At 39.0% G+C, this 18,827-nt stretch overlaps 1 protein-coding gene across 7 annotated transcripts in view; it reads left to right on the forward strand.

Moving 5' to 3' along the window:
* DOCK9 (dedicator of cytokinesis 9) overlaps positions 1-18,827 on the forward strand; it is a 255,149-nt gene that overhangs the window by 197,273 nt on the left and 39,049 nt on the right. For 3 of the 7 annotated variants that reach the window (XM_016203826.2, XM_016203829.2, XM_016203828.2), the window contains exons 33-38: positions 1,585-1,705; positions 5,797-5,930; positions 7,935-8,049; positions 10,591-10,657; positions 12,035-12,082; positions 14,651-14,787. In XM_016203826.2, the coding sequence (XP_016059312.2) occupies positions 1,585-1,705; positions 5,797-5,930; positions 7,935-8,049; positions 10,591-10,657; positions 12,035-12,082; positions 14,651-14,787 (622 nt within the window). Of the gene's footprint in view, positions 1-1,584; positions 1,706-5,796; positions 5,931-7,934; positions 8,050-10,590; positions 10,658-12,034; positions 12,083-14,650; positions 14,788-15,327; positions 15,372-18,827 lie in introns of all 7 variants that reach the window. The other 4 variants (XM_016203830.2, XM_016203832.2, XM_016203831.2 and 1 more) reach the window with 2 other exon arrangements.

Here is an 18,827-nt window from a genome sequence, read left to right on the forward strand (position 1 = left end):
AGACCCTATTTCCAAATAAGGTCACATTCTGAGGTTCTGGATGGATATGAATTTGGGAGCAACACTATTCAACCCAGTACATACCTGTTCTCTTTTTTTTTTTTTTTTTTACCACTAAAACAATAATAATACACAGTACTTAGTAAATTATATTTCTGGCTAAGATGAGGTCAGTCAGTAAACCTTCAATTCTTGTTAAAAATCATTATAAAAATTATGCTTTCCTAATGCCCCGATGTCTTGTAAAACATCAGGATCTTCTTTGTGTTGTCAACAGATTTTTATAGAGGAGGGAGGTTTAAAAAAGGAGAAAAGGATCGTTCTAACCTGTGTGTTATGAAAGCCCAATGCCAGCTCTAGTTCTGACTGTCACATACAACTCAGTCTTTGAAAAGTCACCTCTTTGGGCTAAAGTCTCAGTCTCTCTCTCTCTCTCTCTGTGTAAAATTAGAAAGTCAAGCTGGATGTCAGGCCAGGCCCCACCTCCAGAGAGGCCTGACCACAGTAATTTATATTATCTTCATCTAGTCATTTAAAAATGTATTGGAAATTAAGTTGACTGAAGAATGACCCCAGAAATTATCTCAACATTTTTTAATTGGAGCCCACCTGCCATTACTTTGGACAAATGTTACCAGTTCCGCAATTGCCTTTTCCCTTTCATTCTGGACCCGTGAACTAGCTCAGCTGTTAATCTTGCCTCTTTGTCATCTAGCGTACTTGGGAAGTTACTTTTCGTATTCCTGTTCCTTTTCCCTAGTGATGCATTGCTCTATTTTTTACTCTCCACCTCCGAATACACTAAATAATGATGCCCTGAGAAAAGCCATATTTATAGAATGTTTTTTGTAATTCCAAAGGGCATAAACTTTCACTGTCTTAACTAAACTGCACCTCGCTCATCTCACCCTATACAACATTGTATTTCATGGATGTATTCTCTAAACCTTTTCTAATCAGAATAAGTAATTCAGGGCATAGTGCTATCCTCTGTACTGCTTCGGTCTTGAGGAAAAGGAACACAGGTCTCTCCTTGGCTAGTACCCAGTAAAATCCCTTTGGTGACATCACTTTAAAATTAACATAGTTTCTCCCCTGATCGATAGTACACATGCAGCTCCAAACTTGCAGAGATTTCTCGCTGCTGCTCCTGCAAATCACTGGTGCTCATGTGGGAGAATTTCCAACATCAAAGAGAATCAATCCCGCATTCCAGATAGAAAGAGCACGTGAGGCTTTTTCAGAAGGAAAAAACATACCCAAATAATTTAGAGAACCGTTGGACGTCAGAGCTCTGGAAAGGGAAAGGTGCCAGACCTTCTGAGGACAGAAGTGACTTTATGGGCCCAAATCTGTGCCCCCTAGGCTTTAAATATGTTGCGCTCCCTTCTCCTTGCTCTTCCTCTGGTCCACCTGCCACCTTCCCCCCTCTGGTGTCCCGCGTGGCTGTTCCTCCCACTCGGGCACATGTAACTTGTCAGGCCATCCTGTCTTGTTCGAACACTTGCCCTCACGCTTCCAAGATCCACTGAGGACTCTTTAAATCATCTTTGATCATTTCTTCTCTTTCTCTGCTTTTTGCAGACTGTGAAGGAGGAATCGCTCACTTTGCCTGCTGTGAACCCGCTGGTGACGCCACAGAAGTCCGGAAACACGCTGGACAACAGCCTGCACAAAGATCTCTTCGGCGCCATCTCTGGCATCGGTAATGCTGGCCCTCGTCTCGGCTCTACTCTGGTTTATTCCGAAAGTGTCTTCAATCACTTGTTAGCTTTCAGATGAGAACTCTGAAGTCTGTGTTTCTGCTTCGAATATTGTTTTCCTGGTTTTGATAGTTAATGACTGGAACCCCTCAACTCTACACTGAAATAGAGATCCCAGAGTCTCATGAATTCTGAATATAGTACACTTAACTCACATATTCGTACTATTGGCTTTTTGTTAATCTTAAATTAATTTATCATTTTAAGTCTGTAAATTGGAGTGTTTATGCTTTTAGGAAAGGAATATCTTTGCAGGTGTGTGTGAGGGGAGTGGTACGATTTATCTGTAGTGTTAGCAATTTAGGTGAAACGTGACGGAGTAATTCCTGAAGGGGATAGTGATTTATGGCCAGAGTGCAATCCTGAAAGTGGTTTTCTAAAATCTTCTTTCCTGGAATATTTTTTCTATCTGAAATAATACAAGAGCAGCCCCATGAGGAGGAAAACAGATGGCATAAACCAAGATCCAAATGGAGTAGTTTCTCTGAAAGAAAATGCCTGAGAAATGTACTTATTAATATTCTAAACAATTGAGCCCCTGTGCCAACTCCTTCATAAAGAAAATGATACAAAAAATATATGTCTTCACAGATTTGTCACAGACATATTCCTATTCTGTCTTTGTCCTTTCTCTTATATCACACTTGGAATAACTGAAAAGCCTTGCCTTGGTGAATGCTTAGACCACCTAACAATGGCACTAATTCTCAGGGCAGAATTAAGGGTGGTCCTTTTAGCTGAGTAATTTGCAGGACTTGTTCATTCTGAGTTTATGTCCTTACTTTTTGTGTTTTTCTTATTAACATGCTATTTCATGTAGGTGATAAAACTGGAAACCTCATATTAAGTGCCTGAATTCATCCTACAATACCAATGCCAATCCTTAATCTTACTTATGTTCATGTACATTTTTCATAGTTATACTCATCTCATTTGGTGTCGTAGAGATTAAATGAATTAATTTATGCACAATGCTCAGAGCAGAGCCTGGCACACAGTATTTCCATTGGTCATTGTCCTGGGACCTCTGCTCTGTCTTCTTTGCTGCATTGCGTCCGTGCACCCAGCCGATGCTCCTGGGGTGGAGAAGGGGCTGTCTTCAGAGAGTCTTGTCTGTAGTGGTTCACAGCAGCGGCTTTAAGTCAGGCAGATGTGGCTTTGGATCCAGACTGCACCATTTACTCATTACCACGAGCAGGATTTCTCACCTCTTCACCCAGTGCCCACATCTCCAAAACAGAGTCACAGAGAGGGATAAAGGTTAATGTGATATGTGCTGTACTTGGTCTGGTAAACACTCAATGTTAACATTTGACATCCATTGTAATAATCACAATTCTTTAGCATTATTCATGCTTTGTGATATACTCTTAGTTTCCAATTCAATGAGTCCCATGGCCTAGGGATGTATTGAAGTCTTAACTCCCCGACTAGTACTCTTAGGATTCAAGACTGTGGAAATGATCAGACTAGAATGAGGTGATGTTCTGAGTCTGACTTTTTTCCTCTGGTTCCTCATTCACCTTGTTAGGGTTTGGGATGCATTGAGAATGCAAAGATGAACCATTGGGTATCCTCAGCATGACTCCAATGACATAAATGGCGTTCAGTACTCTGTGTTCATGGTGAAGTTACCAAAAGTACTTGAGACTGATACAGTGTTTTTTTATTCTTTCTGGCATTTGAAGACCTGAACCCACTTTTCATAGGAATTTGCCACCACAGGCTTATTGATATCCAGCCTTGCCTACATTTACCCCCTCTTTAAAGACTTAAATCCCTGTTCCCTTTTAGGAATACCTTTCAGGGACGCCCCACCCATGAACTGGGTTTACTAGTTGTTTCTGGTACCTGTAGCAGCTCTTATTCATCAAGGAGTTTCTGGTTAACTTTAGTCCCAGGACTTATCCTTCGAGAGCAGACTTTCTCCTTTCTTCTCCATTTAGAAGAAATCCTGTTTCCATGCATATTGAGACTGCGCCCTCAGCAGTTGTTTGTTTTTTTTTAATGTCTTTGGAACATGGTGCATGAAAGTTTCTAAAACTGATTTATTGCTGGATATAGAAACGCTGAGATTACATTCATTTTCAAAGATACATTTTCTTAGCCTCAGGGTTCCTTTTATCACCTACTGAATGTATTGCATTGGGATGTCTGTATAAACGGGAGAGAGGTGAACTACACTTCTTTTTATTTTACTTACATGGTGTTTAAGATTTTTCAAAGTTATGCACTAGGCCAGGATATTAAATATAAACACACACAATATAATATATAGGAACGTAATTCTACTAAGCATGTTGATTTTGATTTATTGCATTTCCATCTGTTTGCCTTAGATTGGGATGGTAGTTCTGAAATTGAGCCTAAAACTCTGAGAATTTAGGATCTAATTTTACTGAGGACCTCTTTCTCCTGAGCTCTGTATTCTACATTAAATATGAAGTCCAAGTATATTAGGAAGACTGTAATTATAATTTAGCCATAATGTGTGTTTCTTTTCCCTCTCAGTAGAGAAAAAAGCTCATAGGTTTTCCATAGGGTTTTCACCTGTTCCTTGTGACAATCAGTCACATCATTTCTATTCTGGGGAATGTAGCCTGTGGCCAGTGGTTCACATGTTCTATCCTTCACTTACATTTTCAAATTCCTCTGGCTCTTCAAATTCCTCTGGCTCTTGGTTTTAATACACTGAATTGGTTTCAGGAATGGTGGTGGATAAACCTGAGTGTTAAATAGGGGAGGGATTAATTTAGAAGTGTTTTAGTCCATGGCAGCTAATTTGCATGCTGACACCTGAAAATGGCCAGCCTGTTGTGAGGTGCCAGGTAAAGGCATCTTCAGCTTGGGTGTAGGAGGCTGTGCTTACAGCTTGCTGGAGCACAGTGCCAAAAGTCTTCTCCTGCTATCTGCATGACCAGCCAGGCCGTTCTGTTGGAGGCATGCATTTTGGTTCAGCACAGAATGTACAAGTCTGAGAGTCATTTTTAATGTGATTTACGTGCATCTTATTTAAGCAGGAAGTCAATCTATTACGTTGAAAACTTCCACAGTACCGTGGTGGGTGCTGATTTCTGCCTTCAAATGCTGTTTTATCAGGAATATCACGAATTTTATATCCAAGTTAGATTTCCTTTCTGCTTGTAACTTTATTGCGGAGCTTCCCAAAAGCCCTCAGTTCATATCACTCATTATTGTCACAGTAATTTTTTCATGGAGTCCCCAGGCCAAAAGAAACACCTAACAGCTCTGTTTATTAGGTACTTAGGGCCAAATAACTTTAAGTCCTTATAGTCTAACAGCTTAGTAGGCATTTGGAAAAACATCCGTAAATTTAAAAGAAAACCTTTTGTATTTTATTTTTAATAACCACTGCTCTTACTAATGGAATGTGTGTGCCTGTTGGCCACTGCCCAACTCCTCCAATTTGCAATCAGTTTGCTCACAGCCCTCCTCATTTTGTTCCACACTGATTTTCGCCCAGTACTTGCTTTTTATCATAGCAACCACCAAATACCCAGCTTCAGAAAGATATGACATCATCAAAAGGAATGTAGCACAGTCTAATATTGAAACTACAGTTTCCGGCAGATGTCAAGTATCATTGTGTTTTCTTTGAAAATGTAAACTTTCCCATGACACTGCTCTGAGTTCTCTAGGGCACCTCAACATACAGTTTGAATACTGCGGGTGTGCTGCATGGTTTAATTTTTTTAATTTGATGGTTGAAAGTGGTATTATCTTTTAAAATTTTTTTAAGTCTTTATTCTGTCCCATTCTGAAACAGTGTGTGTGTGCACCTTTATTCTTGGCAATCAAAGGTGGTTTCTCATAAGTGAATTGGCAGCACGTCTGAATGTGCCTGATTAAAGTTTGTTTTTATCTACTCTCTAGGTGATTGAATGAAACTTTTGAACCAAATTCCTAACAGAAAAAATGAGTGCCATAAAAGTAATTTTTCTTTAAGTTCAGTGCTTATCTTGATTTTGTTCTGTCTCACCTAGTCTTTGGTCTTGGCTTAATTTCCTCTTAGCTTCTCCATATACGACTTCAACTCCAAACATCAACAGTGTGCGAACAGCTGATTCGAGAGGATCCCTCATAAGCACAGATTCAGGGAACAGCTTTCCAGAAAGGAACTGTGAGAAAAGCAACTCCCTGGATAAGGTAATTTCTTTTCAACTAATTTAAGTGTTTCTTATAACAAATAGATTTAGCCCAAAGTAAACATGCTTCATGTTCTAGTGTTCATTGTGTGACCTTAAAAAAAAAACAAAAAAACACACAACTCAGTTAAACCTGGGGTAGATAATCAGAGCACTAATTAAGGATGGGGCCCATTCCCTGGAACCCCCTGATTCCTGTTTCCAGAATTTCAGATCAGGGCAGTATTTCCAGTTTGAGCGAATGGTTCTGGCAGGTTGGACAGCTAGGGACATCAGAATGCTTCTCAGTTAGAATCCCTGTGGTCTGTATGCCGGAGAACACCATTTACAACACAGCTGTCCTTACAAATGGGCGTTGGGTCCAAAGCTGGCTCCACAAAAGATTAATTGACCATACAGGTGATTCAGGGGTAAGGCTTTATTTGAAATCACTCTGTTCACGCTGCACCCCCAACCCCAGTCCAACAGAGTTTCCTCCTATTTAACCTTTCGTCTGAAATAACTAAGGCTCAGACTCTTTGGAACCTTGTGGGAATGGATAAAGCTTGGATTTAAACCTGGATCCGTGGCAGGTTGGTCTCACCTTGGCCACTGTTGTCCTAATTTATTTCAAGGTATAGGCAAGCACATGTACGAGTAAACAGGTGAACCATTTAGGGATGTATTCCTAGCTCTCAGGAACGTGGAAAGCGCCGCTCCTCGGCACCAGGTTTGTCATCCGATGGCGTGTCTCCGTGGCTGGCATTGACATGACTGTCCGTAACCGCAGTTCTGTGGGCGAGCATCGCAGTGTGGGTGTGCGTCATGACCTGTTGAACTTTCCCTTTGGCCCTGACATGCCTTCGTGTGTAGAGGGAGAAGCTGCTCAGGAGGCACTCCGCTTGTGTCATACGCAGTGCTGGCGAGGAGGAGGAGAGCTGCCAGTCAGCCAGGAGAAACCGGGTCACTGTGGATTTTTCCCTTCTAACGATCCCACCTCTGCCCGAGGAGACGTTGCATGCCGCGCCTTCCCTCCCGCTGCAGGAAGCACTGCGTTCTCCTGGCGGCCCTGACGAAGTGGGTGGGCCGGGGAGGCATCTGCACCATGGTTTTGCCACTGGTTGCACCAGTATTTCTTCCTTAAAAACAAATATTCACGGATGTTATTAATTTAACATTTCTTTATTTTTTTTCAATTGCCCACCAATACCTTGAATAAAAGATAGTTTTTCACTGATCTTTCTGCTTTGGTATTTGGCAAGAAATTTCCCTGCCTTCAATTGGAAATATAACTTTGAGGATTTTAAAATTTTCTGTGTTTTTATCATGAGATGAGATTCTTGTTCTGCATTTTTTTATGTGAACCCTTTGAACATGTGAACCTGCTGTCTAGTGGCAAAACTGCCCTCACCCTGCACCCTGAGCTTTCTGATGTTTGCAGTGTTGAGCTAAGCTGATGATGGCATGACCTCATCAGTTTAGGGTCTTTGGCAGTGCTGTGCTGAGGTGTCTCTCCTTGTCCCTATGGGGCACCTCCCCACTGTTTTCCCCCAAGGGTGCCCCACGACGTAACTGAATGGCAGCAACTCAGTTCCAGGCTTTTGTGGCTGGTACTCAGCACCATAGACTTCATTTGCTGTTTCAGCCACTGACGTTTTCCTGAGGATGTGATTGGTTCTGCAGTGTCTTCTGAATCATCATTTCTGTGTTTGATCCCAGCACATACTTTTCTGCATGAGGTTTTACTTGGCATTTCAGAACTAAGCTGGTAACTAAAGCGATGGTTATCCATTCTGAAGGGTTTGTGCCATCTGGCTTGTCCCTTAGGAAAGTGTAGGAGACAAGCCAGAGCTTGTGTGGAGTAGGAGTAGCTCTTGTGTGTAATTTGTCAACAAGTTATTAATACCGTCCAATTTGAATGATTGGACTCAATTCTAAGAATCTTTCTCTTCCGAGGGAGAAAAGTAAACTAATTTTGTCTTACCTGTTATTCAAGGAGAAAACCCACCTGTATTTCCTTTTTCAGCACCAACAAAGTGGCACTTTGGGAAATGCTATGGTTCGCTGTGACAAACTTGATCAGTCTGAGATTAAGAGCCTGCTGATGTGTTTCCTCTACATCTTAAAAAGCATGTCTGATGGTAGGTAAAACTGGAGATAATCTGCTTTCCTTTCCTTGTTTCAGTGTTTGGTTTATTTTTTACAAATTGTAATTGGTTGAAAGGATACAATGATTTAAAAGGTTTTCTTCCTTGTTTGAAATGCATATTAATTCTCTAAATGGAGTAGAAATATAAAAATCTTACTTTGTAAAAGTATTTTTATTAATTATTTTATTCTGGAAAATGAGTTCCAAAATGTGAATGGTCCTATTTTATAAATTTATATTAATCCCAGACCTATCATCTTAACTAAAGGAGACAGACACAGAAAAATAAAGTAGCTTTTGATTTTGTTTTAAATTTCATTTGTCTAAACAAACTTACTGGTAACTTGCATAACTTTATTAGTCTATGTCTTGAATTAGAAAATATGGTGTTAGGGAACCTCAGCATCTCTTCCATTTAAAGTGTGTGACATTCCTGGCTTTACCTGGAAGCAAAGTATGTTGTTTTCATTTTCTAATGGAAATAGTGGTACTGATTAAGGGTTTGACAGCCACATTTTTAAATAGGAGTGACCACAACATTAGTGCTTTATCGGTACCACGTAAGCTTGTAAACATCCATGACAGGACAGCTCCAACTCTGGTTTTGTGATATGACCAATCACATGATATTATGCCATGGTACAATGTCACATCTCTTCTTTTGGACCAAAATGTTGTCTTATTTTTCCTGCAACAAATGAGAAAGTGTAGTGCTTCATTAATGACCTTCACTCAGTGACCTTCATTAAGGTCATTGAGTGAAGGAGAACTCCTTTGCAAACAAAATGCCGTTTTTCAAGAATCTGAAGACTCCTCGTGCTGCCTGTGTCTGGTGGCAATAGGTGTGGGCGTTGAACACCCAGTGGAAGGTATTTCTGTCTGAAAATAGTGTTTCTTTTATATCAAACTTATGTTTTAGCAGCAAACCAGCCTGATATTGTAACTCAGATGTTAGGAACAGCATGCCTGTTCTTAAAGTGCTTCAGGACTGGGTAATTTTATCCTTCTGTCAGTTTGTTACTTTTAAATAGCTAGTTAAAAAAGAACAAACAAGATTTTCTTTGAATGAGGACCAAATGCAAAAGCACTGGGCATTTATTCTGATACTTGGGTTATAAAGTTGAAATTCTCTCCATTAAGTCAAATGTTCTAAACTTTACGTTATGGTAGGGACTTTTAGCCAGCTATGATCCTGTTTTTCCTTTGTTTAAAATTTTTTAATATATGTTTTAAGTTTCAAATAATAAATATGATCTATAACTAGAACATAACTGCTTTTTAAAGACAAATACTAAAAATTTTACATCCAAGTGAAAGTTACCTTTAAAGTCAGCTCTTTGGCCATGCACATATTTTAAGACTTCAGCCTCTTCAAAAGAGTTTCATTTTATTTATTATTATTATATTATTTTATCTTCACCAAAATATATGTTTTTATTGATTTTAGAGAGAGAGGAAGGGAGAAAGAGAGAGAAACATCTGTCAGTTGCTTCCCGTACTCACTCCAGCCAGGGACTGAACCCACAAGCTTTTGGTGCACAGGACAGCACTCCAACCAACTGAGCCACCCAGCCAGGGCTCAAAAGAGTTTTATAAGATTTTAAAATATTACCTGAAGTTATTAATTTCTTTTTTTTATAATTAGAATTAAGAAATCTTCACGTATCCCCAGGATCATGAAGATGTTCTCCTATATTTTCTTTAAAAGCTATATTATTTAAATTTTCACATTTAAATCTTAATATCTACCTAGAACGGATTTTTGTGTATGGAATGGGGTGGGGAGAAATTGCCTTCAGGTTGCCTGAAAATTGGAAATGCACATACCATTTGACATAGCTATTTCACTTCTAAGAATTTGTCCTATAGATGTAGTTGGGCAGGTGTGCAAAGACACATGTAGAAGGATGTTTGTCAAAGCATAATTCATAATGGCATAAGGATAAGGAGGAACAAGTAAATGTCTATCAGTAAGGGACTGACAAACTCAATTATAGTGCATCCGTAGCATGGAATATTATGCATCTTGAAAAAGATTGAGATAGATCTAAGCTGTATTGTGGAGTTAAAAGTCAAAGGGCAAAACAGTGTGTTTAGTATATATGCTTCCATTGGTGTGTGTGTGTGTGTGTTGTGTCAGGAAGGGAGTGCTTATGTACATGCAAGAATTTTCAGCAGATTCCCTACTGAGGGATTCTATAGCAGATCAAGAGAGAACCTGACTTTAAATTTTATGCCCATTTGTATTCTTTAAACATTCTAGTCCACTTAAGAGCACATTATATATAAGTTAAGTATGTGTTATATAGCACTAGATGATGTATGAAGAAATTGAAGTTCAAGTGTTCAAATGTAGCTTCTTTAGGTTGAATAAGCCCATCGTATAACTTATCCAGTATAGATTGGTCACTGTGGTTCTTCCTTTGATTAATTATAAAAGGGGTTTGGTGGCCTACACGCTGAAATCTTGTCCCGTCTCCTAATGTAACAAATACATATCATGATTCTGACCAGATAAATGTTTGCTTTCTAGATGCTTTGTTTACATATTGGAACAAGGCTTCAACATCTGAACTTATGGATTTTTTCACAATATCTGAGTGAGTAGTTTTGTTTTGCTATTTGCCTCTTGATTTTTCCTGGCCAGTCAAGAGGTGTGAAGAATATCATGTGGTTGAACCAGGAATTCTGTATATTCACATCCATACCTACTCTTAAGCTATTTGTCCTGACCTCACCCTAGCACCTGCTCTCAGGACATCATGACTCAGTGGGCAGTGACCAACCTTAAATTATTAGATATTTGGTTGTTATAAGAGATAACTATTTATGTGTATAAGCCAATTTAATAAAGAAACAGAAAATATATTAGCTGAGTTGGGTGGATGCTGCATTTCTAAGTTGAATCTAACTTAAATAGATGCAGAAACTGAGATAGAAAAATTAGTATAATTTAAAAATATATGGTAAGTAAAATCTTATATACTATCTATATTATCTCATTTTATCTCTTCAGTTTAAGTTTCTGATTTTCTTTAAGCTCATTTCACAAATCCACAATCCATTATCCAAAACTGATGGGGTCAGATGATTTTACAAATTCAGAATTTTTTGGATTTTTGAAAAATTTGCATGTAGAGTAAACTCCCTAAGACCCCAGCAGGGTCTCAGGCAATACCCCACCATCAAACACACTACTGCTTCTGCAGTAAAACATTATTTCTGCAGTACTGTGACTGTTCACAATCATTGGGTAAATCATAACCATAAGTGGCTTTACATCTGTTTGTGGGGTCATGATTTGCTGCCCAGACGTATTTGCACAAACTTATGTGGAAACCTATTTTGTTCTGAGCTTTGTGTGTTTTGCTTCATAGCCTCATGGGTTTTCTCTCTGCTGAGTTAAAGGTGGGAGTTGTCAGATGGTGAGACAAGATTCAGCATCAGAACTTATTGGACATTATTTTAACTGCCTCTTATTAAATATATGCTTTTTAAAAAATCAATGTTGTGGGTATATTGAAACAAAACTAAAAACTACATACTTGATGTCTGTAAGGAACCAGTTTATTAAGCCTAAAGAGAGAGCTCTTTACATAGATTCAAATGAGAACAAATAAGCAACTCAGAACAGTGCAGCCGTGCATGAGGTTTCCGTTGTGGTTTCTAAGGCAGACTGCCTGGGATCTATGTCTAAACCCTGGGTGGATGGACAATCCCACGGGTCCCAGGCCTTTCTTCTGTGTGGCTTTCACCGCCCACCACAGTACTGGCAACAGCATAATATGGGGCCTCCTTTGCAGGTTAGTAATTTTTTCTTGGTTTAGAAGGGCCGTCTAGAGAATTTCTGAAAACCAGATGTAAGGGGCTAGTAAGAATTTATTGAGTGTGTTATTGTTGATGGGTTTAAAAACAATAATGCATTGAAAATAATTTTATCTTCACGTTTCCCTAACAATCTTTCATCCTGTCTGCAGAGTCTGCTTGCACCAGTTCCAGTACATGGGGAAGAGATATATAGCCAGGTACTGTGGGGATTTCAGTTTAAAGTGTTATGTCATTGTCTGTATTACTTGGATCTGAATGTGTAGGAATTGTCATCTGTAGTGATTGGCAGTTGGAATTCTCATAAACAGCCATGAAGACAGTTGGCAGGTCTTTGGATTGCTACCATAAAATCTGTGAGCATCTTCCGCCCATGTTCCTTCTGTCTCGTTTTGTCTCATGAATATCTCTTGGAAAGACCTGCCTTTGTGGCCTGTGGCTACACTTCTACACTTGCTTCCAAATTCTCCCTCATGTCCTGTGCCTTCTGTCTTCTCTGTCTCTTCTCCCAGTTCCTCTTGATGTGTCTTCTGGCTCTTTTCTCCTTCCCCAATTATTTCTTTCCCTGTTTTACTTTCCAAGGTAGTTTTTTTTTATTTTGTTTTTACCATTCTGCCTCCCAGCTACAAAGATACTGATTTATCATCTAACCACTTTCCCTTTTCCTTAATGAAAGAATGTTTTCAGTCCATCTCACGTTTGTTTGGATTTACACAAAACCTCTACAATTATGCCTTTTCTCCTCTACTTCTAAGTAAGCTGTCCATGCCCTGTGTCTTTATCCGACCAGAACTCTTTGTGGAGTATTATAAATCCACACTGCCCTGCCCCACGACATACTCTTGGTTCTGCATTGAGTTTGAGGAGAGCTAGAAACTCTTTGCTGATGGGCACCCAGGCAGCTCCTTCTTTGGAGGTATTTCCCTAGAGCACATTTTGTCATTACCAAGTTCTTAACCCTGCCCTGTAGTCATTCAGTGTGTCTGTATTTGTCTTTTTCCATGTTGTGTATCCTGTGATAATGTATTTATGGGGTCCTGGTCTAAATATCTTATGTTTCTAATGCTATTGTTTTTAATAGTTTAATGATAAGTAAAAATTTGTTTTAGGAAAAACTTTAAAATTTAGTTGTAATTGAAATTTTTTTCTCTAATTTCTAATTTTGTTTTATAGCAATGAAATAGGAAAGAGATTTTTAATAGACTTTCTGTCTGAGTGTGAAGATTTTGCATTTTGATGTTAATATTGTTCTTGGGATATTTGAGAAGTTTTCAGAATTATATTTTATATTAAATAAAAGTATATGTTTTCTTTTAAAAAGAGCAAATTTAGAGAGAGTATTTTATGCTTTCCTCCTATTAATATTTTCTATGTTTAATTGAAATATGGTGGCACTAAAAGTTCTCTAATCTTAATTTTTTTGTTTTTATCATAACCGTAATTTTTACATTTGAGATTTTGAGTACCAAATGCAAGTATACACAAGGTATCCTTATACAGTATATTCCCTTTGACTGTCCCGTGAAGATGGACAGAAAATGTATTTGTAACAAAAAGGCACTGAACTGGGCAAGCTTCACACCCTCCTGGCAGTAACTGTCACCTACGTCACAAGATGGCATTTGGAAAATGCAAAATAGAATAAAATGCCTCAGAGCTGAATATGGTGAATGTGGGAAGCTGAAGTTTTCTGCCCCAACAAAATATTTTAAAATTGGGTTTTGTGAAACTGTGAACTCGTTTTCCAATGGTTATACATTTAATTTTTTTAGAGAAAATCCTCCAACTTCATAAGCACCTTGTATATATTTGCATATAAAAGTACGATCCTTTGGCCATCTTAAAAATAGATGAGCAGAGGAAAGTGGGGGTGGAGGTGGCGGACTGTGCTGTGTGCACTGTGGAAAGACACGCCATGCTTTATAGAAAATCGCCACGGTCTCTGCTGCATGTGAAAAAGATTCGGAACGATCATGTAAATGTCGTCAGTGTTTGCCATTTCTGGTGGTCCAGTTTTATGAATACTGCGCCTTCTCATTGTGTCACTTTGAAATCACCCAGCAGCATGTTGCCCTATGATGTTCCGTGCATGCCCTGTTCTAGTCCACACGATAACACAAGGAGGGAGACTGCTGGCTAAGGGACGGGGACAGGTGTCATTCCAGCACTGGCCTCATTTTTCATCCGCTCTGGTGGTGGTACACAACAGGAAGTTAGCTGGTTGATTGCTAACCCAGGTCACTTTTCTGTTTTCTTTACTTGACTGCTGACAAGTTTAACAAAGTGTGTGGCTCTTCTCCTTCCCACCTGGGTAAGAAGGTGTTCAAACCATTTCGTAAAATCCTGCCCATTGCATGTTTGTTCTCTGTTTCTCCCAATGCATTATTTTTAATTAAAAAAAAATATTTTTGCTCTTTAATAGCACATATAATTCAAAAAGATTTTTGGCGTTTTGGCAGTTGTCAGAACGCTAACTTTAGCACCACATTGGACTGATGTTCAATTTTTTTTTTTTTTTTAAGTAGCATCTCTAAAGTACTTTCTAAAACTGAAATGTTCTCTGCTTTGGCTTGGTTTTGACTTCTCTGTCATCATCAGTGCTTTGCTGTGAGCCGTGTGTGTCTCTGGCTCACAGACAGGCTCGCTGTGCTTGGTCCACGCGTGGCCCGTCTCCTTTCTGCTGTGTCCTCGCCTCACTAACGCTCCCCGTTTCTCTGCAGTGTAACAAATCTAACTTTTGCTTCTATCCCATTTCACTCATGTTGCAGGAACCAGGAAGGGTTGGGACCCATAGTTCATGATCGAAAGTCTCAGACATTGCCTGTTTCCCATAACAGAACAGGAATGATGCATGCCAGATTGCAGCAGCTGGGCAGCCTGGATAACTCTCTCACTTTTAACCACAGTAAGTCCCATGACATACCATCGTAACAGCCAGCCATCTCATGTGACAGCTCAGAGGGGAGAGCCCCAGGCCACACCACACCACACCACCAACCTGACTTTTCTTCCAGCTCAGAGCAAGTAGGATGAAGACCTCAAGGCGCAGTTCCCGTCCTTGGAAGAGAGTGACATAATGTGGACCGTGGTCAACTACGACACTAGACCTAAAAGCGCTAGACCCTTCGCCCCAACCTCTCCACTTGTGTTTTTAAAACAAAATTTGGCAGGTTCAATAGCCAAACATTCTCTGATATTTTTTATTTAATATTTGGATTTATTGCCTGTCGCCAATTTTTCATTGATTCTCCCCCTGCCCCCCGCAACGTCTGAGAGCCACTGGGACAGACTTCTTTCTCCCTGATCCCATGCATGTAATTGACCAGTGTCCACATTCTGGCACTCGGCTTAGGATGTATGTTAAAACTGCTGTGAAACCATAAAGCCGGTGAATCAATTTGGTGTGGAAAAGCCAATAACAAAGTGACTTTTTCTGTGTTTTCAGTGTGAGAAAGATATCAAGTGTGCTTGGAATTTCTGTAGACAATGGTAAGATTTAATCAGGTTGAAGTCTGCTTTCCGAGGCTGCTTCACTTGCACAACAAGACCTTTCGTTCATCTTGCCTTCCTAACTTTGGTGCTTTCTAACTTCACAGTAGAGATTCTGCCAAAACGTGGGCACATGTTTTTAACTGACTTTTTTCAGTCACCAGAAAGGATGTGGCATCATGTGCTGTTCCTAAAACATAAGTGTTTCATCTTCTTAGGGGTTTCTCAAAGCAGAAAACCTAAAAGATACCAACCATGCAGCACTTTGAAAACTAATGTGATCATTTATGATAAATACCATTTCTGTTAGTGGTGTGTTCTCTGATTGTTTCATCTTTTCTCCGAGCATGACATAGCTAGTTATTGTTCTTTCTAGACCATTAGTTGTGCTCATTTTAAGTAATGTCTTTAATACATGGTCATTAATATCATTTCTAATTATAAGAACTCCATTCACTGATTTCCATACCTCTTTCTTAATGTAGCCCAAGAGTAAAGACAATATTTCCATCACATCAATTGATAATACAGCTGATCCTTGAACAACATGGGGGGTAGGAATGCCAACCACCCTCACAGTCAAAAATCCACATATAACTTGATTCCTCCAAAACTTAATTACTAATAGCCTATGGTTGACTGGGAGCCTTATCGGTAATAGTTGGTTAACACGTATTTTATACGTTATATGTATTACATACTGTATTCTTGCAATAAGTTATCTAGAGATAAGAAACGTTATTAAGAATATCGTAAGGGAAATACATTTACAGTATTTTTTTTTAAAAACCTGCCTGTAAATGAACCCATGAAGTTCAAACCCAATGTTGTTCAAGGGTCAGCTATAGTTCAAAGTAAGAAAGCTGAGGAATCAAAATATAGCAGCTTCCCATTGCTCCACCCCAGCAACATTAAACGTAATGGACAAAGCCTCTCTATAAAATTCTAGGCTTAACTTAAATCAATATTATGTCTGCCACATACTGCATTGGTAGCTTGCAAGTGCTAGTTCTGAGTTCTGTACTTAGCTATAGAGAGTACATTAGTGACACAGCTAAGGCTGCCGTACTTGATTTTTCAACTTCATGTCTGTTAGGGCTTTTTCTAGCTCTGTAGACAAGGGGTTGAAACAAACTAACAAGGAGTTTTGGGTTTTTTTAGTTTTCATTTCCTAATTAAACAGAAACTAAAGTTCCACTAAGCTGCAGGACCAGCCACACTGCCTTAGCCCAGATCATTTATAACACAGGAACTACCTCACTGTCAGATGACATAAATGCTTAAATGTTAAAGCACTTAAAAAAAATCATAAGCAGACCAAGGCCCCACCTCCAAAGATAATCATTTAGGAAACACAGAAAACAAAAATAAAATAAATGATCAACAGCTGAATGAATAACCTTAATCCGCTAAAATATGCAGCAGCTCCTCCCGCTGCAAATGGATTTTGCGGTGGTGTCTTGAATTGGAGGAGAGAGAGCGGGCTGTGTTCTGCTGCCAAAAACCGTACTGTTAACTTGGTGGCTTTCCCTTCTGTCTTCCTGCTGCCCACAGAGAGCCCCTCCTTCTTGCCTTCCCCCTCCTCTCTTCTGCAGGTTTTTTATTTAGTCAGTTTTCAGTGACACTATCCTCAATCACAGTTTCTCCTTCTGCCTTCCCCATACACAGTGCGCAGCTGATTCTTTTAGCTTTCTACTGTGTTCCTACAATTCCTGCTCATTCCAAATTGGTGCTGAGGTCTCCTAGTCCTTGATTTACAGCTCTGATTCTGATTATATATATTTGGGTGGCTTTAGCCTTTCCCTTGGTTAGCTTTTTGAACTTCAAATCATCAAGTGGGCCAAAAACCACAGAGAAGGGAGTGTATACTATATATATATATATATATATATATACATGTGTATATGTGTGATCATGTACATGCATGATTGTTTACATCTGTACCTAGGCATTTGATGGAAAATTTATAGCCCTATATGTCTCTCTAAAAAAACCCTGTTTAACAATGAATACATTACCTTCTGTTGGGCCAATCAATATGATGTAGATCCAGTATGTGAGAGATTTTCTGGGATGCCAGAATCTAAAATGAATTTTTTTTAGAGAAGCATCAAAATGGGAAGAGTCCCCTCTACACCTGCATTTTTATTTCCCCTTCTGTCCCAGTAGGAAAGGCTTTGTCAGACCTCAGCCGGACCAGCAGGGAGCAGCAGAGGACTGTAGAGACGTAATCCGACGGGGCCAAGCTATACCGTCCCCACCACCCATTAACAGAACATGAGAAAAGACATCATATGCACTACACGTGTAACTCTGGCAGGGACTTATCTTTCCTCTCAAATTTTAATAGGACATAATGAAAAGGAAAAATCCCCCCCACGGCCAATAGTTTTAATATTCTAAAAACACTCAAAGAATAGAGGCTTGTTGTTTGGGTCATTGCCCAGGTATATGAAAAGTGAATGTTTACAACATTAAGACATTGACTTCTTATCAGTATATTTGTGTCAAGTGACAAGAGTGATAGCTGCATTTAGAGTATTTTATATAAACCAGGTTATAACTGGGAAACTGTGTGAAACGTTTGCAAATAAGTGGTACATTTTCAAAAAATATGAAATAACACTGTATTTATGTTGATGTTATGTATCATTCTAGGAATATATTAAATTAATTTGCAGGGTAATTCATATTTCCCACTGGTGTGGGAAAAAACAGCCAAGAGGTAGAAATGCTTGAAGAAAACCTCTATTTCCTATAATTCAATGCAAGAGTTTAAGATCGCTGGATTAAGTTGCAGAGAGTTAGATTTCAGGTCAACATGGAAAAGCATTTTCTACCTAAAATACCCATTAGCTAGTGCAGGCACTTGCAGCTGGAGGTGTGAAAACAGAGACTGGGCAAAGACCCAATGGGGATATTGTCTGGGTCACTTCAGCATCATATGAGGAATTGGATGAGATGGCTTGTAAGATCACATCTAACTCTGAAATTCCTTGACATTTATGAATTGAGAGTAAGAAAATGAATATAGGTGACAATTAAATTCCTTTATCATACGTAATATTGAATTAACATGAAAAATGCAGAGAATGCATATATTCTCTGCAGTAAAATTAACATTTTTCAAACGTTTAAGCATAGACAATATATATTTAAAAATAGGTGAAGTGGGCTGGGTGCTTTAAATGTCTATACTCAAGATAATAAATAAAATGCTATAAAGGCACATTTCCTTGATCCTGAGATATGTTCCTTTGATTTAGAAATACAATTTTGCACATTTGCCAGCATTTTCGAAATCAGGTAAATTCTGTGGGGACTCCTCAGTGTACAGGCCACCTCATCTATAATAATCACCTGGATACACTTTGCCAATAAGTTATCTAGAAAGAGAAGACACCAATAAATTCAATTAAAAATTAAATTTAAAAATGATGGCTTTTACAAAATAAT

The sequence above is a fragment of the Miniopterus natalensis genome, chromosome 2, assembly GCF_054644295.1.
Source record: "Miniopterus natalensis isolate mMinNat1 chromosome 2, mMinNat1.hap1, whole genome shotgun sequence".
Taxonomy (NCBI): Eukaryota; Metazoa; Chordata; class Mammalia; order Chiroptera; family Miniopteridae; genus Miniopterus; species Miniopterus natalensis.